This window comes from Pleuronectes platessa, chromosome 17 (assembly GCF_947347685.1).
Source record: "Pleuronectes platessa chromosome 17, fPlePla1.1, whole genome shotgun sequence".
Classification (NCBI taxonomy): Eukaryota; Metazoa; Chordata; class Actinopteri; order Pleuronectiformes; family Pleuronectidae; genus Pleuronectes; species Pleuronectes platessa.
The window spans coordinates 19,460,604-19,476,920 of NC_070642.1; the positions used below are offsets into that span (position 1 = coordinate 19,460,604).

Below are 16,317 nucleotides of genomic sequence, written 5' to 3' on the forward strand. Positions count from 1 at the left end.
CCTCCTGATATCTATGAACACCAGCTGAGAAAAAAGCCAGATGAAGACTCAATAAAACTGTTTACTTCGGCCATTTTGTCTGATCTGCTGTTTGACAACCTGTGAATCTATTTATTGATGAAGAGAAAACTCCTGATTAGTTTAAAATGTTTTTTTATTGAGTCCACTGTCTTCCTACAGCGTACAAACGTCCATCATAATTGATTTCACTGAAAATACAATCCAACGGTAAAAAATGTTGTATTTTCCACAATGTTCATTTGAACCACAGTAACTTTAACCCGTCACATTACCAACAAGGTTTCTTGGAATTACATTTATACAATTATGTAAAAACAAAAGTCTCCAATGCTGTACACAAAACCCTAAACAAAAACAAGATAAAATAACATTCAGTAAAATGCTATAATAAACTGCTTTATGCATCAACTCTATTTTTAAGTGTTGAGATCAGAGAGATGAACATCCCCCTACAAAATAAAAGCCTCACAGTCACCGCAAGATCCTTGAACTGATGTTATTTACTGTACAGCTCTTTAACCGGTGGGGAAATGTGCTCAATTGTACAAATGTTCTAGATACAGAAGCTGCAAATGTTGGTTATAATAATGAAGGACGAATAAAGTCTTAATTTCATGAGATTCAGAATTTTGAGCAAACAAGAGCACATGCAAGCCTCCAAGGTTCTACACATCACAGCAGCAGAGGGTACAGTACGTGAGAGAAACGGGGAAAGACACGAAAAGGCTTCGAAAATGAGCGATACGGAGAAAAATGTTAAGATTAAAAAAAGTATCCAAACTACGAGCAAAAGTATCACAGGAAGTAAAGAAAGTGGTTGCACAACCTATCAAAAGCGTCCAGCAGCTGATGAAACACACAGATCTGTGTATAATGAACATAGACGCTTGGGGGGGGGGATGGACTGACTGATCGTAAACATGCATATGAGTCAATACTTCAGGCGAAATGTGAATCTGCTGACTTGAACTTAAATGCCCAATAATGACAATGAACTATCTGATTTTAACTGACAACTTGTGTGTTTAATGTGAAAAACTTGAAATCCAGTCGAGAAGAAAAAAGAAAAAAAAAGTACGTTACGCGCGTGGCAACTCCTCCGAGCTGAATCTACGACCGAAACAACTTGTTCCTACAGTTGATTCCCACTAAACGTAAACCCGGCCCTTAGCGCTGGCTGCTGATAGAGCGGGAACGAGAGCGAGAGCGGGAGCGGGACCGAGAGCGTGAACGGGACATTGAGGCTCTCTGGGCGGGCCGAGGGGAGGGTGGCGAGGCAGACTTGCTCGTCTTGGAGAGGCGCTTGGGGACCTCCTTGGATTTGGGCGTGGGGGATTTAGGGCTGGCGCCAGGAGAGACACTGCGACTGCGGCTGCGGGGGGAGCGGGATCGGGAGCGGTTGTGGGCCTTGGCGGGGCTGCGGGAGCGTCGGGGGGAACGGGAGGGAGAGCGACCGCGGGAACGAGACCGGGAGCGAGAGGTGCTGTCAGACCGGGAACGACTTCTGGACCTGAGGGAGAGAAAGAGGGAAACGCTCGTATGAGACACAAATGCACACCTTGATTTATATTATATATATATATATATAGCATTTCTTGCTAATTTGCCACTGAGACAAGTCAATCAAGCTCTACTCTTGAGCTGGAAAAATGTTTTCCTCCCAGAATAAACTCTTATCTCTCTCTAATAAAAGGCTTTTTTCACAAAAGTTCCTTATGTTGATAAAATAATAAGCGAAAGTTGACAATATGACTGGACAAGTAATTCAGATAATCGCATTTGGTGGCTGTATTTATCAGGGGACTTCACAAGTCTGTCATCTGACTGTAAAGGGACAGTCTTTAAAAAAATCTGTACAATTTAACATTTATATAATAACTGTTTAGTGGAAACCACCATGGTCTCATTATGGGTAAAAAGGAATCCCTCAGCCTCGAGTACATAGATTGTTTTCAGTGAATGGAGGCTGCAGCAGACGACTCACCTCTTCTTGGCTGCCTCTATGAGCTTGATTTTCCTGCCATTGATTTCCTTTCCAGACAGTTTGTCAAGGGCATTTTTCAGGTCGCTGTAAGAGGCAAACTCAACAACCCTGCGAAACCAAGAGGAAGCAGTATTATTATTTGGAATCTTAGTTACACTTCCTTTCAGGAGCTGGATACTGAACCGACAGAGACATGAAGTCTTACCCTTCGTTGAGTTTGGGCCGATGTGCGTCTGCGAATGTCACTTCTCCAGCTTGTCTCATGAAATCTTTCAGGTCCTACACACATAAAGACCAGTCAGTGGACGGAGGGGCTCGGGACACCAGCACAGGCTGAGACAATATACAGGTCTGATTTACCCAAAAAGAGGGATGGTAAGAATCTCTTGACAGAACTACACAGGCTACTGCAGATAAAGAGGGTGAGTCCAAGAACCTCAAAGTCAGAGTTCCATCAGCTAATTCTAAACAAACAAATCGTATGAAAAATAAAAAAAACAATCTGTAAAAGGGTCTGGGTGCCAATTAAGATACATTTTGATAAGTATTGAGAAGAGTTTTAGCAACAGCTCTGAGATTATTGGACTCACTGCTCAACTACAGAGAGATGAACACCATCTGCATAGACTGAACTGCAGTGGTGCCACTTGGGCAGCATTTGGTACAAAGAGCCCCCTTTTCAGGTACAGGGCTCCGCACCGGGTCCGCCCCTATCTCGGCACCCCGCCTCAGTAAAGAGAGTGAACAGGGTGGAAGAGAGGAAACTACTACCTGAGAGCGAAACCCTTTGGAGTGGGCCGCAGGCTCTCCGAGCCCACCATAACATCGGGATAACAGCAGATTATATCCACGGGCACCTGGGAGGAATTCTCACTCTCTCTCTCGCGATGTGCGGGAACACCACAGGGGGAAGGGAGGGGGGGAATCGATCGATCGAAGCCCCTCAAATTAACGAACCATCGATCAATACGCCACCATCGACTCTCGCTCTTTCCTCTCCTTTCTCTCTGCCAACTCTCTGTTTCCTCTCTCTCGCTCTCAACCACAAGCAGGCGTTGCGAGTGAGTGAAGGGGCCGGCAGCGCCTCTAGTGTAGAGCGATCGCTCACAAGACCAGCAGGCATCAACTAGGCGTTTGGACAGACTGGCTGACACCACAGGCTCAACCCAGACAGAAGGACCCAGAAGGGGTTAACTCCACCATAACGAGTTGTTCCACATGACACAACAGTCAGGCTGGCAAATAAAGGGGTGAAGAATTGGTTAAAATTTGAAAAACAAGAACAGATTCAAGTCTTTTGATGTTGTTATGCTTTTTGAAATATTACTTAGCTGCATTAAATGCAGATTAAATTTAAAAATAACAATTTTGGCTCAAAAATACTAGCAAGATAACTTGATTTCATTTCAGAAAAAGTCTATGTTGTCTTTAGCATCACTTTTACAATAGTATGTGTATTTTGATGGAGACAAACTGTGGGAAGTGACAACATTTGTGGTGTTGCTGCTTTAAGAGGCTTTGTGTGTTCAAAAGATCATGTGATGAAACGCACCTGCCAGCTGACGCGAGAGGACAAATTCTCCACAATCAGGCGGTTTTCTGTCCGCATCGGAGGAGGGTTTCGACTGAAGCAGGAAAAAAGTTAGTTTATACATAAACAAATGTGTCAGAGAGAAACATAGCCCTGAGCCTAAAAGCTCTATTGATCATTTCAATATTAATGCTAATTAAGATCAAGGATCATTAAAAATGCTCAGCACCTGTTCTGCATTTTAAGTAAGATGTTTAACTTGTCCACCTTGTAGGTGATTTATTAAAGTGTAATTAAATTTGTACACATCATTAAAAAAAGGGAAACAAAGACCTAGAGCAGCTGTTGTAAAACATGGACTGTGATAATCTGTCTATTGACTTTTCCCCCGCACACAGCTTCTATTTCACATCTGGTCCAACACCACTTGTCTAACTGCAAAGTCAGCAAAGTAAGAGCAGCAGCCTCACCTCCGACTGTTCTGGGAACCGCGACCATAGCGATCAGCGGAGAAGCGTCCACCGCCCCCACCACCTCCACCATCTCTACCTCCACCATCTCTACCACCACCGCCACTGCTGCTGCCGCCTCTGCCACGGCCGCCGCGCAGGCGAACACGGGCGTGCTCAATGGTCACCCTGAAATTACAACAGGAAGGAAAAGATGTTAAACATTGAACTGGACAGGAAGTAAAGCAGGAAAGGTAAATGACATGTATTGGTTAACATGAATTTATATTATATTTAACAAATATAGAAACTCCTACCTTTCACTGCACAGCTCTTTGCCATCAAGCTCATACACGGCATCTTCAGCATCTCTGGGATCGTCAAACTCCTGCAGCAAACACAAAAACACTTGAGCCTTCAAAATACTCCCCAAAACATCCGTGTCCTGATCTCACAAGGTTCCTCGGGTTGTTTCACTGCCAATCCTCAGGTTTGACTTTGTATATTTCCTCTGTGTTGAAGCCGCAGCAGAATACAATTGAAGTCAATGTTGAGTCCTTCGTCAGGCATAATAAAACTGAAATAAACACAACATGCCTCCACACGGCTCCTGTGGTTTCATCTAAGTGTCTGCAAGCCCCGGACATTCACATTTGACTCAACCGGGTGATTTACACCATGTTTTAAGCAGAAATGCCCTCTTATCTACCTAGGAGGTGCATTCAAGGACCATCAGACCCACCATCATCATCATCATGGCTAAGTTAGGGGCCACTTCCTGTGGACTTTTAGGATTATAGCGCAGTGTAAACTACCCTGTTTCAAGTCAAATGTCGGGGTTTACAGACAATTGGACGAAACCACAGGAGCCATATGAAGGCATGTTGTGTACTTTTCTGAATTACTCACCATTGGCTTTAGTTGTATTGGTGAACTATCCCTTTAACTTATTGCTGCAACTCAACATTAATTATCTTGGTGCTGATTATTATTATTTCTTTGACTGATTTAGCCTGATTTAACTGGTAAAACGTTTTTTTTTTCTTCTTTAAGGACAAAGACATAAGCCTGATGTAGATAAATAATGTCCAACACCTTCTTCCACGTGACGCATCAGTATATATTGTTTTTTTTTAGGTTGATCTTGGGTGTGTGTCGCCGTTTGAGGCCCAGAGGCTTTTACAAAAATTGTGTTACAATGGTAAAAGCTCAATTTTGAACTGGTCCAAGGACACAATCCCGGCCAGTGGAGCCCAGTGGGTGTGAGGCCAGTGATGCTCTGGAACAAAAGGCTGCCTGGAAAAAAACATGCTGGTCTACCACGAGATCTACGTGGATCCAGTCTCTGTAAAAAAAAGCTGCTAAATGGAAGCTGATATGTTTCTAAAGTTAAACCGTGGGGAGATCATCGGGACTCACCACGAAGCCGAAGCCCCTCTTCAGGTCGATGTCTCGGATGCGGCCGTATCCCTTGAAGAACCTCTCCACGTCCTTCTCCCTGGCCGTGGGGGCAAGGCGGCCGATGAAGATACGACATCCACTCATGTTGCTGCTGGAAATGTTTCTGCACACCGGGACACAGACCAGTTAGTCTCCAGTGGGAAGTTTTAAAACCAGTACGACACCGCGGGGTGGATGGTGGTAAATAAACACAGGAGTGTGGGAGGGGAAAGTGAATTCACGTTAGCAGGCCTGTGACGTTGAGCTAACAAGCTAGCTAGTAGCTGAGGCTAAGAAAGGCCTGACGAGCGCGTCCTGCGGCTAATTCAAATTAACAACGCGTAAACACGACGGCTAATGTCGAGTTTTACCAAAACAATAACTGTACAGGAACAGTATGAGGCGTTTAGAGGAGGGTGCACGTACCTTTACGGGATGTTTCAGTGTTTAGCAGCTGCCCAGAGTCACTGTGAAGTCCACAATCAAACAAAATGGAGGCGAGCAGGCAGTAGGGGGGCGGGAGAACGGGTCACGTGACGGACGTCGTCACTGCATACGAAGGAAATACCCGAGAGGCTGTGACGTCAGTGAGACGAATACATTCTGCAGTTTCCCATTCTGACCACGAGGTGTCCCTCAAACACAAAGATACCAAAGATACTTCTACTACAACTAATACTACTACTGCAATACTACTAATACTAATAATATAATACTACTACTAGTACCACTGCTCTGTGTCCTGCTATGTTAACCAGATGGGTCAAAGGCAGAGGATAAATGTCCCTCATCTGCATGTAGTGTGACTGTGCATGTGTTTGGGATCAATACATGTATCTTGTATCTTATATCTTGTACTACTTATAATACTAATAATTTGCAATTTGTATAGAAGCTACATAGAGGCATAAATAATATAACAGTAAAAAAAAGAATACTATTAATACACATTAGAGTTCTACTTCTACTACTACAATACTACCACTACTACAATACTACTACTACTTCTTATGAATATAGTTTTGTAGAGAAGCTACTGCTTTGTAAAGTTCATTAGCATGAATAATAAATCGGAGGGGAAAAATCAAATTTTCATCCAGAAAAAAATCATTTGGAAATATAAAAATAAATATTTAAAGTGTTTTTGAAAGTCTGTTGTTGTAATATGCTGAAACTTTAGTCCCTCATTTATTCATTCTGGTGACTAATCACCATGAGTTTGATTCAAAGAGCAGTTTTGAACCAGTTAAACATGAGACACACTAAGATGACCTTTGTCCAAAAGTACACACACACTTCCTGTTTAGACTGGTAAATGATCCACTTGATCTTGAACTGATGGAAGTAAGTTACTGCAGGATTTTAAAGTGATCCCATAACAGGTAAAGTGGAATTACTGTAATGTTTCTATTGTACTACCATAAATGTCAGGCACACACTGCTTTATGACTGTGATCTTGGCGTCACAGTGCCGGGAAATATTGAACAGAAGCAGGATTTCCTTGGTTCAGATCTTCCAGGATCTAATCCAAAGGAAAACGGATTCCCATTAGTTTTGACAAGTGGTTAAACATCGTCCTCGCTGGTACTGGAAACTTTCAGTCAGAAAAATGGGAGTGAGAATTCCACGGCAACACAAACGACACATCATCTTCCACATTCAAAAGAAAGCTTTAATTAGAAAGTTATATACACACTGTAAAATTAAATTAAACTTTATACAAATATTAAATTACTATCTTCACACCCACTGCCATGTACAGAGGAGAAACCAAAGCTGAAAGTGTTGAAACTTAAGAATCAGGATGTGTACTTTGTTTAACCTGTGATTTTCAGGGACGCAACACCGTACAACAGTGCTTCTGAACGCAAGGTTAATTTGTGTTTCCTTTCCTTTCTTTTCAATCCCATAATATTTGTAATGCCTTGTAGCAAAAGAGAAGCAAAGGAAGAGTGAAACATAGGCGCTCATAGGTTCATCATCATCATCACCATCATCACCACCATCATCATCACAGTAGCTGGAAACGCTAGGGGGAGGATAAAGAAGGACGGACATTCGTTTAGTCGTGTCCACAACAGAAGTAAAACTCATCGATAAATACACAAAGACAGTTTTATGCATAGAATAGAAAAAACAGAGTAAGGCCATTGGAAAGAAACAGAACACTTTGCAGTTTTGTAAAAGCAACCAACGCAGAGGCTTACGATTATACACTTGAAACAAAAGAAAAGAAAAAAAAAAAGAACATGTACAAGTCTAAGGCAACATTCTGCTTGCATGAATAACGGAGCCACGGATTTAAAAATAAAGTCGAGAACGGAAACTCAGACCAGTTGTTGAGGTTTTTTTAAAGCTCAAAAAGTGATTCTCAGGATCCATCTGAGTCATGCTGCTCCCACAGTGACCAGCTCGACCACCGAAAGCTTTTCAAGTGAGGGCGACTCCTTTCACAATGACATGAAAGTATGTGGTGGTGGTGCAGGGGGGAGGGGGGCTGCCATAATGGCAAAACTTCCATTATTATTAATAATTTTTCACCGCAACCAGTTGCAGTGGTGTCGATGGTGCACAGAAGTGGAGACAGAGTCTTCAGCTCAGTGTGAAGTCGGGCGTGTTCCTCTACGGAGACGTTCAGGCCAGTCAGCACAAAACGATAAATATTCTAGTTTCGAGAGCACATGAATAATACACACGTTGTGTAGCGGACATGTTGCCTGAAGAGACGCTGGTTTGTTCGTATGACTTTATTCAATGCTGGGCGGGATTTTCTTTCTGTGGTGAAAAGACGGGGACGTTGTGAAGCCGTCCTCTGGTGTGACGAGAGGCAAATCAGGAAGCGGCAGCATCGAGTACGACCATAAGAGGACATACGTCGTCTCACGCACACACAGACACACACAGACACACAACTCAAAATGGAGCCACACACCAAACAATAAATACAGTGGGGGGTGGGGGGGGAAATAAACACAAACAACCTTTAGGTTTAGTCATGTGTCAGGTCACCAAGTTCACACACGTCCTTTTCTCCTCAGCTCCCAAAACTAAAATGTGACATCGTGTCTCCCTCTCTTTTAAATGCACAGCCCTGGAACCAAAACACAGATCAATCCCACTCATGCAGCCGCGGCGGCACCCTCCAGACACTGGCTGCATCCGGCAACAGAGAAGAATCCCCACTAATCCATAATGCTTGCCTGCCGACCGGGTGCACAGATAAGCTACAGAGAGAGACGGAGGAGGCGTCATGCTTCGTTCAGACCGTGACAGCGACGACTCAAAACAACATGCAGCATTCACCGAAGAGGGCCGCAAACAGAAAAACAACAACCCAGCCCCGTCACTCACAACTTTTCAAGTACAGCGGGAAGACGATTCTGAGTCTGAGCGCCTTCAGCCTCAGGAGCGAACATCTCAAGTTTTCTTTTAATAACATATTTATATATATCTGCAGTAAACCCGGATTGAGTCGACACGTCTGGATCGCGAGCAATGTTGATATTGATAATTACACCTGGGAGGAGGCAAGTGTATTGTGATACACAGCCTCAAGGACACAACCATGACTCGGTATGCATGTTGTACTCATATACACAGGATCTACAGAATTCATGTTGAACTACAGTCACTTTTATTTGTCTGTAGTTTGATCCAGTTGCTGATTCCAGTGCTGCTCCGTCACCGCTCGGGGTGAAGTGACTGTTGGTTGTTGTTGGCTTTGCTCTGCATGGGTAGCATTGGTAGAAGAGGTTGCGATGGGGGGGGGGAGGGGTAATGAGCATAGTTTGAGTCTTTGTCACTGCGTTGTGGGGATGGTAGGTTGTCAGCCACAGTCAGTTCCAGTCAGCAGTGGGAGAGAGAGAGAGAGAGAGAGAGAGAGAGCGAGAGAGAACGAGGGGCTCCGCTGCTGAGGCCGAGAGCCGCCTGGCAGGCTTCATGCTTCCTTCAGCAGGGGGATATCTGCAGGGAGAGACAGCAAACATCAGAACGGAGCAGAGGCTGTGGCGGTTCTGGCCAAAAATGTCTATCATGGTATAATTTGAAGCCATAGATATATCGCATAAGCTGATGTATCACAGTATAAAATCATTCCCTCTTACCATCGGAAAAGTCATCCGCAGAGGTCACAGAAAGCAGACTGTTCTGGTCGCTGCTCTCAGAGTCTCTACGGAGAGGGAGGGGGCCTGCGCATGCACCCCCAGGGTGCTCTCTAACCCATGATGATGAAGAAGAGGAGGATGACGATGAAGAGGGGGCCTGGTGAACCAGCACTGTCTCTGCATGGCGGCGGGAGGAGAAGGAGGAGGAGGTGGATGGCAGACAGAAGTCTAAGTCTCTGTGGTGGCGGGTTCTGCTGGAGCCTTGGCCTCCAGTGGCCCCCTGAGGAAGCCCCTCAGAGAGCACGATGGGCACTCGAGTCTCCGGAGGAGCCGGAGGAGGTGGCGGAGAAGGTGGAGGACCTGATGCAGTGCATGGTCCACCGTTTCCATATACAGCCTCTTCGTAGGAGGGAAGGGTCACCTGCACGCCCTCCACCATGATGGAGGAGCTCTGGCCTGAGACTCCCTGCTCCCTCCTGGTGGACAGAGATTTAAAGAACGAGTGAGTCAGACAGGAAGACGAGTGTGGACGAGGTGGGTCATGACCATGGCATGTTGCATTCATGAGTGTTGCCACAGCAGAAGCTCTGAGTGGAGGTGATTAGTTTCGATTGTACAAACCTGTTATAGCAGGCTGCACTTAGCCCTCAGGCCGACCACGCATTAGATCAAATCGTTCTGCTCTTTTTAATCACAGAGCCACAGCAGGCACACTGAGTGACTGTCATGGGAATAACCCCTTTTTCTAACTTTCTTTTCTCAGGTGTTTAAGAATAGACTTGTAAAACCAGTTCATAACCAAAACTGTCTGAATAACAGGTGTGTCCACGGAAAGATTGAGCAGCCAAATCATCCGTGTTAATGTGTTACATGAAGGGAGGTGGTTTTACAGCACCAATCATAAAGAGGTCAGCAGTATTCAAGAGCAGGCAAAGCTAAAGGTGTACGAGCAGGCTGTTTAAGAAGTGGAGGGCGAAATTAAAAATGATAATTTTCAATGTGTTCAAGCGCCGCATTAAAGCCAAAGGGAGAACGTGCACTCAGAGCAGCATGAACACTGATAATACAGTTAATGTTTTTTCTTTTGCTGTTAAAAAAACTGTTTCGAACGTCTGCAACTGATGCAAACACCAAGAAGCAGCTGTCACATCTGAAGAGAATTATTTAGGATGGTGGGGTTCACGTAGCTGTTGATACAGGTCGCTGCTGATTGGGCAACAACTCGGACACACCCAGCAAACAAGAGCAAACCTACTTGGAAGCCGTTTCCGTGCAAGAGGTTTGGAGCTTGAATGTGTCCCAAGGTTCAGGGGAGCAGGGAATCGAACTACAAACTCAAGTAGCAGTGGATAAACCTTCTCGACCACCTGAGCCTCTCAGGAAGGACAATACAACTGTTCGGACTTACAGCTTCACAGCTTGAAGGTCACGTAACTCAAAGTGTGTGTTTTTCAGCTGCGAGTCGACAGCAGACAGAGTGTACGACCTAAGAGCTCCTGCGTGGAAGGATATGACTGAACTCATTGTAATTTGTGTGCATCTTACCTGCTGTGATGGAAGGACTTGAGTTTTGGCTGTACAAGAACAAACAGCACCACTAAAAGCAGGATGAGAGCCACCGAGCTAGCTGTGGATGCCACGATGGACAGAGCCGGTATACCCAGCGGCGAGCTCGGCTCTTTGTCTGAGGGACACAAGGAGAGAGAGAGAGAGAGAGAGAGAGAGAGAGAGAGAGAGAGGAAGTGAGTGGTTGGTTCACTTCAATTCAGATTCAACATTTCCTGCAGGAGGTTGTGTAATTACAAAAACACAGATCAGGAACTGGGAAGCTGCGGTGAAATACCTTGCGTCAGTCGGCAGCTGATCTGCATGGGGGCGTCCCACTCTCCGTTCTGGCAGGTGAGGAACTTGTAGTCTCCTTTCAGAGCGTAGCCCTCGTCGCAGAAGTACTCGATGACCGTCTTCTGGGTGAGGCGGGGGCAGGGAGACGGGTGACAGCGGTAGCCACCGTTCTCTGGTTCAGTGGGGGGTGAGCACACTGGGAGGAATGGAGAAGAGGCAATAGATGATTTTTAACCGTCACGGCTGCTTGCTGGGTGCCGAAATTGTGTCGGACCATAATTTTTCTACCTGTGGTCCCGTTTGTTTCCCGTGGTTTAGTAAATGCTGAAATGTCTGTGTTCCCTGCTGGCTCTCAAGGACACACTCTCCGTCTGTGTTATGATACTGTGAGCCTGATGTGATGTTTCAGTTTTATTGCAGTCATGTGCGTGTGAGTCCATAAAGCAGGTTTTATTTATACCCTATACACTTTACCAGCTTTAACAAGCTGCTTTCAGACATGCTGGTATTCATTCTTCTGAAAATAACTATAGAGGTATTTCAATAAGACGACTATCTAGATGGATGTACGAGCATAATCAGCCACGAATGACCATTTAAAAAAAAAACAGACAAATGTAACACAAAACAAAAAGTAAAAGATGTGTTTGTATTTTTAAAGTTGCTCACCGAAGCTTCTGAGGCAGCGTGGTGGCTGCTGGGACCAGGCTCCAGAACTGGTACAAATGATAGTGGTGGGTCCATCTGCCGTGAAGCCGGGCTCACAGCCATAGGTCAGCAAGGTGCCCGGGGGGAAGGAGCCCCTGTTGGCTTCGGTCTGGTTCAGCAGGTCTCCGTGCTGCACACCAGGAGGCTGCACACAACCTGAAGACACACAATCGAGTGGAGAGAATTAATAACTTGGCTGCTTTGATAGAAGCCTTTTAGGTTCTTGGTGTCAGAACGAGACAAAAGGGAAATAAGAAGCTTCTCCCTTCTCTTCTCTGGCTCTCGGCTGAACCCATGATCAAGGAAGGACCCAGCTGCAAGCCCCGAGACACAATTGGGAAAATATGGGATTCTGAACCACATTTTAATAATGCAAGGTGACAAGGTAATTATGAAAGGTATTTAAGTAACCTCAGCGGAGTTAAGTCTGCCTCTAGACAGGATGTGTAGCATCTTCATTTTCAATTTACACAGGGATTTCCGTGTGTTAAAGACCGGCTGGGGAAACAGGGAGAATGCATCTGAAATGTGACCTGGTTCTTTGAAGAATTATGCACCAATATAATGTTGAATAAACCCAGTATTTACAATTAGTAACGGACTGTTTGCTACAGAGGCAGGATCAGAGTCCTACAGCAACAATATTTTACATCACATTAATGCGGCGCTGCTGGAATATGGTGATGTCCCATCATTAAGCTGACACACGCCGTCGGCTGGACTCCTCCACAGGCAGTTGCCACCGGGTCAAACAACTTCTCACGGGGTGAAACTGTCAGCTTGACAGGCGGGGCAGATAATTAAAGCTCAGAGGTATTGTTATGTGAAACTAGGCTGCGTTTTTTACACAGGTGAGGAGGACGGCACTGGATCAACATGACAGGCTGGGGCTGGAGAAGGCTGTGCAGTACAGAGAATATATCTCCGGGGCCTACAGTGGATTAAAATGTCACGGGGAGCTCCACAGAGATCTAATTTCTCACTATTATCTCCCACTCATTAAACTGTGCTCATCCCACACCAGCATCTCTCTCTCTCTCTCTCTCTCTCCGGCAGGGAGACAGGATGTTCAGTGAGGTTTGCTTACTTGGCTCTAATGACAGACTCAAGGCTCTAAAGACAGGACGGGGCAGAGAACCTGGAGTTAATTGTGCTGTGATGTTCCCATGCTCTTTTTTTTTTTTATGATTTGGCGAAGTCACGCCAGCTGCTGGTGTGAGAGTTTCGTGGGGTTAGTTGCAGCGAGGGGAGCGAATGATCGGAATACGTGCTGCAGACTCCGTCCCCACAGACTCACACACACACACACACACACACAGATGTTCATAGAAAAACACATTTGGAGCAGAAATCTGACAAGAGCGGAGAATCTAAATCCACAATCTGACATAACATTGCAGCACCTGTGTAAACTAAGGCAGGACAGCAGGAGTCTGACTTTACTGTGAGTACTGAGCTGTTTTCAGACGAGCAACGAAGTCAAGACTCTCTGGATGAAAAATGTCAGAGTCAGTTGCTCCAGATGTTTCCGTGAAAATGTCAGAGTGAGCCCACGTGAGAATACAGCAGGACAATGTCTGGAGAGTGTTGATCAGGTTTCTGACACACAACAGGCGTGATACTGGAGGTATACAAATATCTCAGGATGACAAAACAGGAACCATACAGGAGGAAGACTCTGACGAAGACGCTTGTGTTGATGTGCTGTGAATAAAATCATTTCTTCAGCAGAAATTAAAAATGCCATGTCCTGCCTCCTGCATTCTCTACCCAGGCCTCAATCTTCCCACAGATTCTCCTGTTGTCTGCTGCTGCTTTCTTCAGATTTGAAAGTCAAACTCTGGAAAATGTCAGAACCCAATTATCCGAATAACAGATACTAACGACCTAATTTTATTACCTCTGATCGGGTTAATCTGTGAAGTGGTTATGCAAGAATTTGGGACCTGGCTTCACTCGAACATTTTTCAGTAATGACTCTTAAACTCTTGAAGCCCTCTAGGCTATCGTATAGAAAGTTAATCTGTCACAGCAAGTAAAGAATTTTCTTATCTCTAAATCTTTTCTGTCTGATTTATTAAATGGAATCATATGACGTGTGCTGATCTCCCCCCAGTAACGAGGGGACGAGCATAAGTACATCTTAAACACCCCCCCACAGCGATGAACATTAATAAAGCCATCAACGCTAATGACCACACGGCTCATTATTTAATCCTCGGACTGAGTATTTTCAAAATCATATTAGCCATGGTCGCCTGTGGTGTCTTATCACTTGCTCGACACAAACAAACAAACACATCCACACTGCAAACAGACACTTTTTTTTGTCTTTCCTCCGAGTCTGTTTAGCGATTGAAAGAGAGACGTCTATCCACAGCACCGCCTCTAACATCTTCTAATCTCCCGGGAGAAACGCTGCTCTAAGCTGGTGGCACAAGATTAAATGCAGAATGCAAACACTCAAATGTGCGACCGCCCTATTCAGTCACACACACACACAATGTCAACACCCACAAACAAAGACACTCCCAGGACCAAGTCATGTAATACCAAAGGGAGTGTTATTGAATTCAGCTGGGGAAAGATTTTGTGTGTGTGGACAAAATATGGAGTTGCCACCTGGTTATTATAGATAAACTAAAAAGCCACAGATGTCGGCCTGCTGGAGAGATGAGGGATTTTCGCCTTCTCCAATTCTATCGCTCTCGATCATAAAATATTTGGTTATGTAGCTGCATCTACCTAACTTCCATTATTGGTTAATCTCTTAATTATTTCCCTAAGTAATCAATTTGTTATTTGTCGTTGAAATAGAAAAGAAAATCCAGTTTCTCAAAGCGACAGCATCTCAAACTTATCCTCTTAACAATTATGATGATGCAAGATATTAGAAGCAGACATGAAACTCCTCACATTAAAATCTGACTTCAAATGAAAGCACTTTCACTTGATCAATGTGTTAATCAACTTATTATTTCAGCTCTTCGTTGTTAATCGTTTCCAAATTTTTCCCAATGAGACTGAAGAACATTCACACTTAAATCTCCTCGTGTTGAATGAATCTCCTACCCACAAATAAGATTACACCAGCTAATTCGATTAAAGTCAAAATAAGAGCTACAGGGATGAAATCAGCCGATATGAGCTCGCTGCAGAGCGGAGGAGGAGCGGACGTTGAATGATGAGCAGCGAGAAACTGCAGCACAGAAGTTCCAACCTGAGCTTGAGGTTATTTACGTGTAAAACCGCTCTGTACAGTTTTTCACTGTTAAATGTTCTTAACTCCTGATTATTGACAACACCATCTGCCCTCAAAGGAGACATACGCTGCTTTTCTCTGTCCTCTTTGTTTTATGTGCATGGAAGAAATATCAATATTTATGACTGGAATACATCGATACTGTTGATCTCACACACAGAAACACAATCTGCAGCGTTTCCAGACGCCATTTGACAGCGTGACCTGAGCAGTTGTTTGTTGAGCTGCTTCAGGGCGATTACAGGCCCCTCTGAGGAGGAGATGGTGCTAATGGAGGTGGTAAAGGAGATGAATTGATGACTCCCAGTCTGGGAGGCAGCAGGGGACAAAAAAGGCCTCAGGGCGCAGTTTAGGACAAAAGCCTTTAGCCAGCAGCCGCCGTTATGATCTTTTGTGAAAGGCCGCGAAGGTAGTCAATAAGAACTGTAGAAGACTGATGAGGCTTAATGGTATTTCATGATCTTTAGCATTTTAACTGCTTTACTGTCTCGAGGATTAAGGCATGGGCATGAATGGACACATTTAACCTTACACATAAACCTCTCCAATCCAGAAGGAAGCACACACCATGAATTTAAAACATGGGAGCCTGTCAGAAGCTGATCCTATGGTCAAAATGTTCTTTCACACTGATTACATCAGACCACATACTTTATGTAAAGGTTCTGCTCGACTAAAAATATTTATGAAGGAAGAACTCAAGAGACCAGTTTCAGTAAAAATAAAAAACATACAGCATAATCTGGCTTTAACTCGAGTTCTTTATCAAGTACAAGATGTTAAAATACACGCTTGTTATTTTGGTAGCTCTCAACAAATCCTCTGTTTATGTTAAGTCATCAGGGAACATCCCTGCATCATCATGTGGTTCGAGGATAAAGCATTAAAATATGGTTACAGGCTTCAACCACTCCAGGGACAATTCGTACCCAGAGACCAGGTCACAGAGGACACTGGAGTCCGGTCAGACAAACCA

General features: G+C 44.6%; 2 protein-coding genes across 3 annotated transcripts in view; both read right to left on the minus strand.

The window, feature by feature from the left end:
* Positions 1-140: 140 nt before the first annotated feature.
* Positions 141-5,984, minus strand: srsf5b (serine and arginine rich splicing factor 5b). Its single transcript, XM_053445327.1, has 8 exons — positions 5,852-5,984; positions 5,405-5,549; positions 4,303-4,373; positions 4,007-4,174; positions 3,558-3,630; positions 2,211-2,284; positions 2,006-2,113; positions 141-1,531 (listed from the first exon to the last, which is right to left on the minus strand). Exons 2-8 carry the CDS (start codon positions 5,528-5,530, stop codon positions 1,189-1,191), a joined length of 963 nt encoding a protein of 320 aa, XP_053301302.1. The 5' UTR covers positions 5,531-5,549; positions 5,852-5,984; the 3' UTR covers positions 141-1,188.
* Positions 5,985-7,077: 1,093 nt separating this feature from the next.
* susd6 (sushi domain containing 6) overlaps positions 7,078-16,317 on the minus strand; it is a 29,398-nt gene continuing 20,158 nt past the window's right edge. For both annotated transcript variants that reach the window (XM_053444874.1, XM_053444875.1), the window contains exons 3-7: positions 12,041-12,235; positions 11,373-11,567; positions 11,075-11,213; positions 9,530-10,005; positions 7,078-9,389 (exon numbers count right to left, since the gene is read on the minus strand). In XM_053444874.1, coding sequence (XP_053300849.1) covers positions 9,364-9,389; positions 9,530-10,005; positions 11,075-11,213; positions 11,373-11,567; positions 12,041-12,235 — 1,031 coding nt within the window. In that variant the 3' untranslated portion in view covers positions 7,078-9,363. The remainder of the gene's footprint in view (positions 9,390-9,529; positions 10,006-11,074; positions 11,214-11,372; positions 11,568-12,040; positions 12,236-16,317) is intronic.

Bases quoted from the DNA above. Each gene is read 5' to 3' on its own strand.
- srsf5b (XM_053445327.1), bottom strand. From the start codon at position 5,530: ATGAGTGGATGTCGTATCTTCATCGGCCGCCTTGCCCCCACGGCCAGG. The intron at 3,631-4,006 runs GTGAGGCTGCTG...TTCCTGCTTCAG, and splicing joins GGTTCCCAGAACAGTCGGAG to TCGAAACCCTCCTCCGATGC. The intron at 2,285-3,557 runs GTGCGTTTCATC...TTATGTGTGTAG, and splicing joins CCTCTCGCGTCAGCTGGCAG to GACCTGAAAGATTTCATGAG.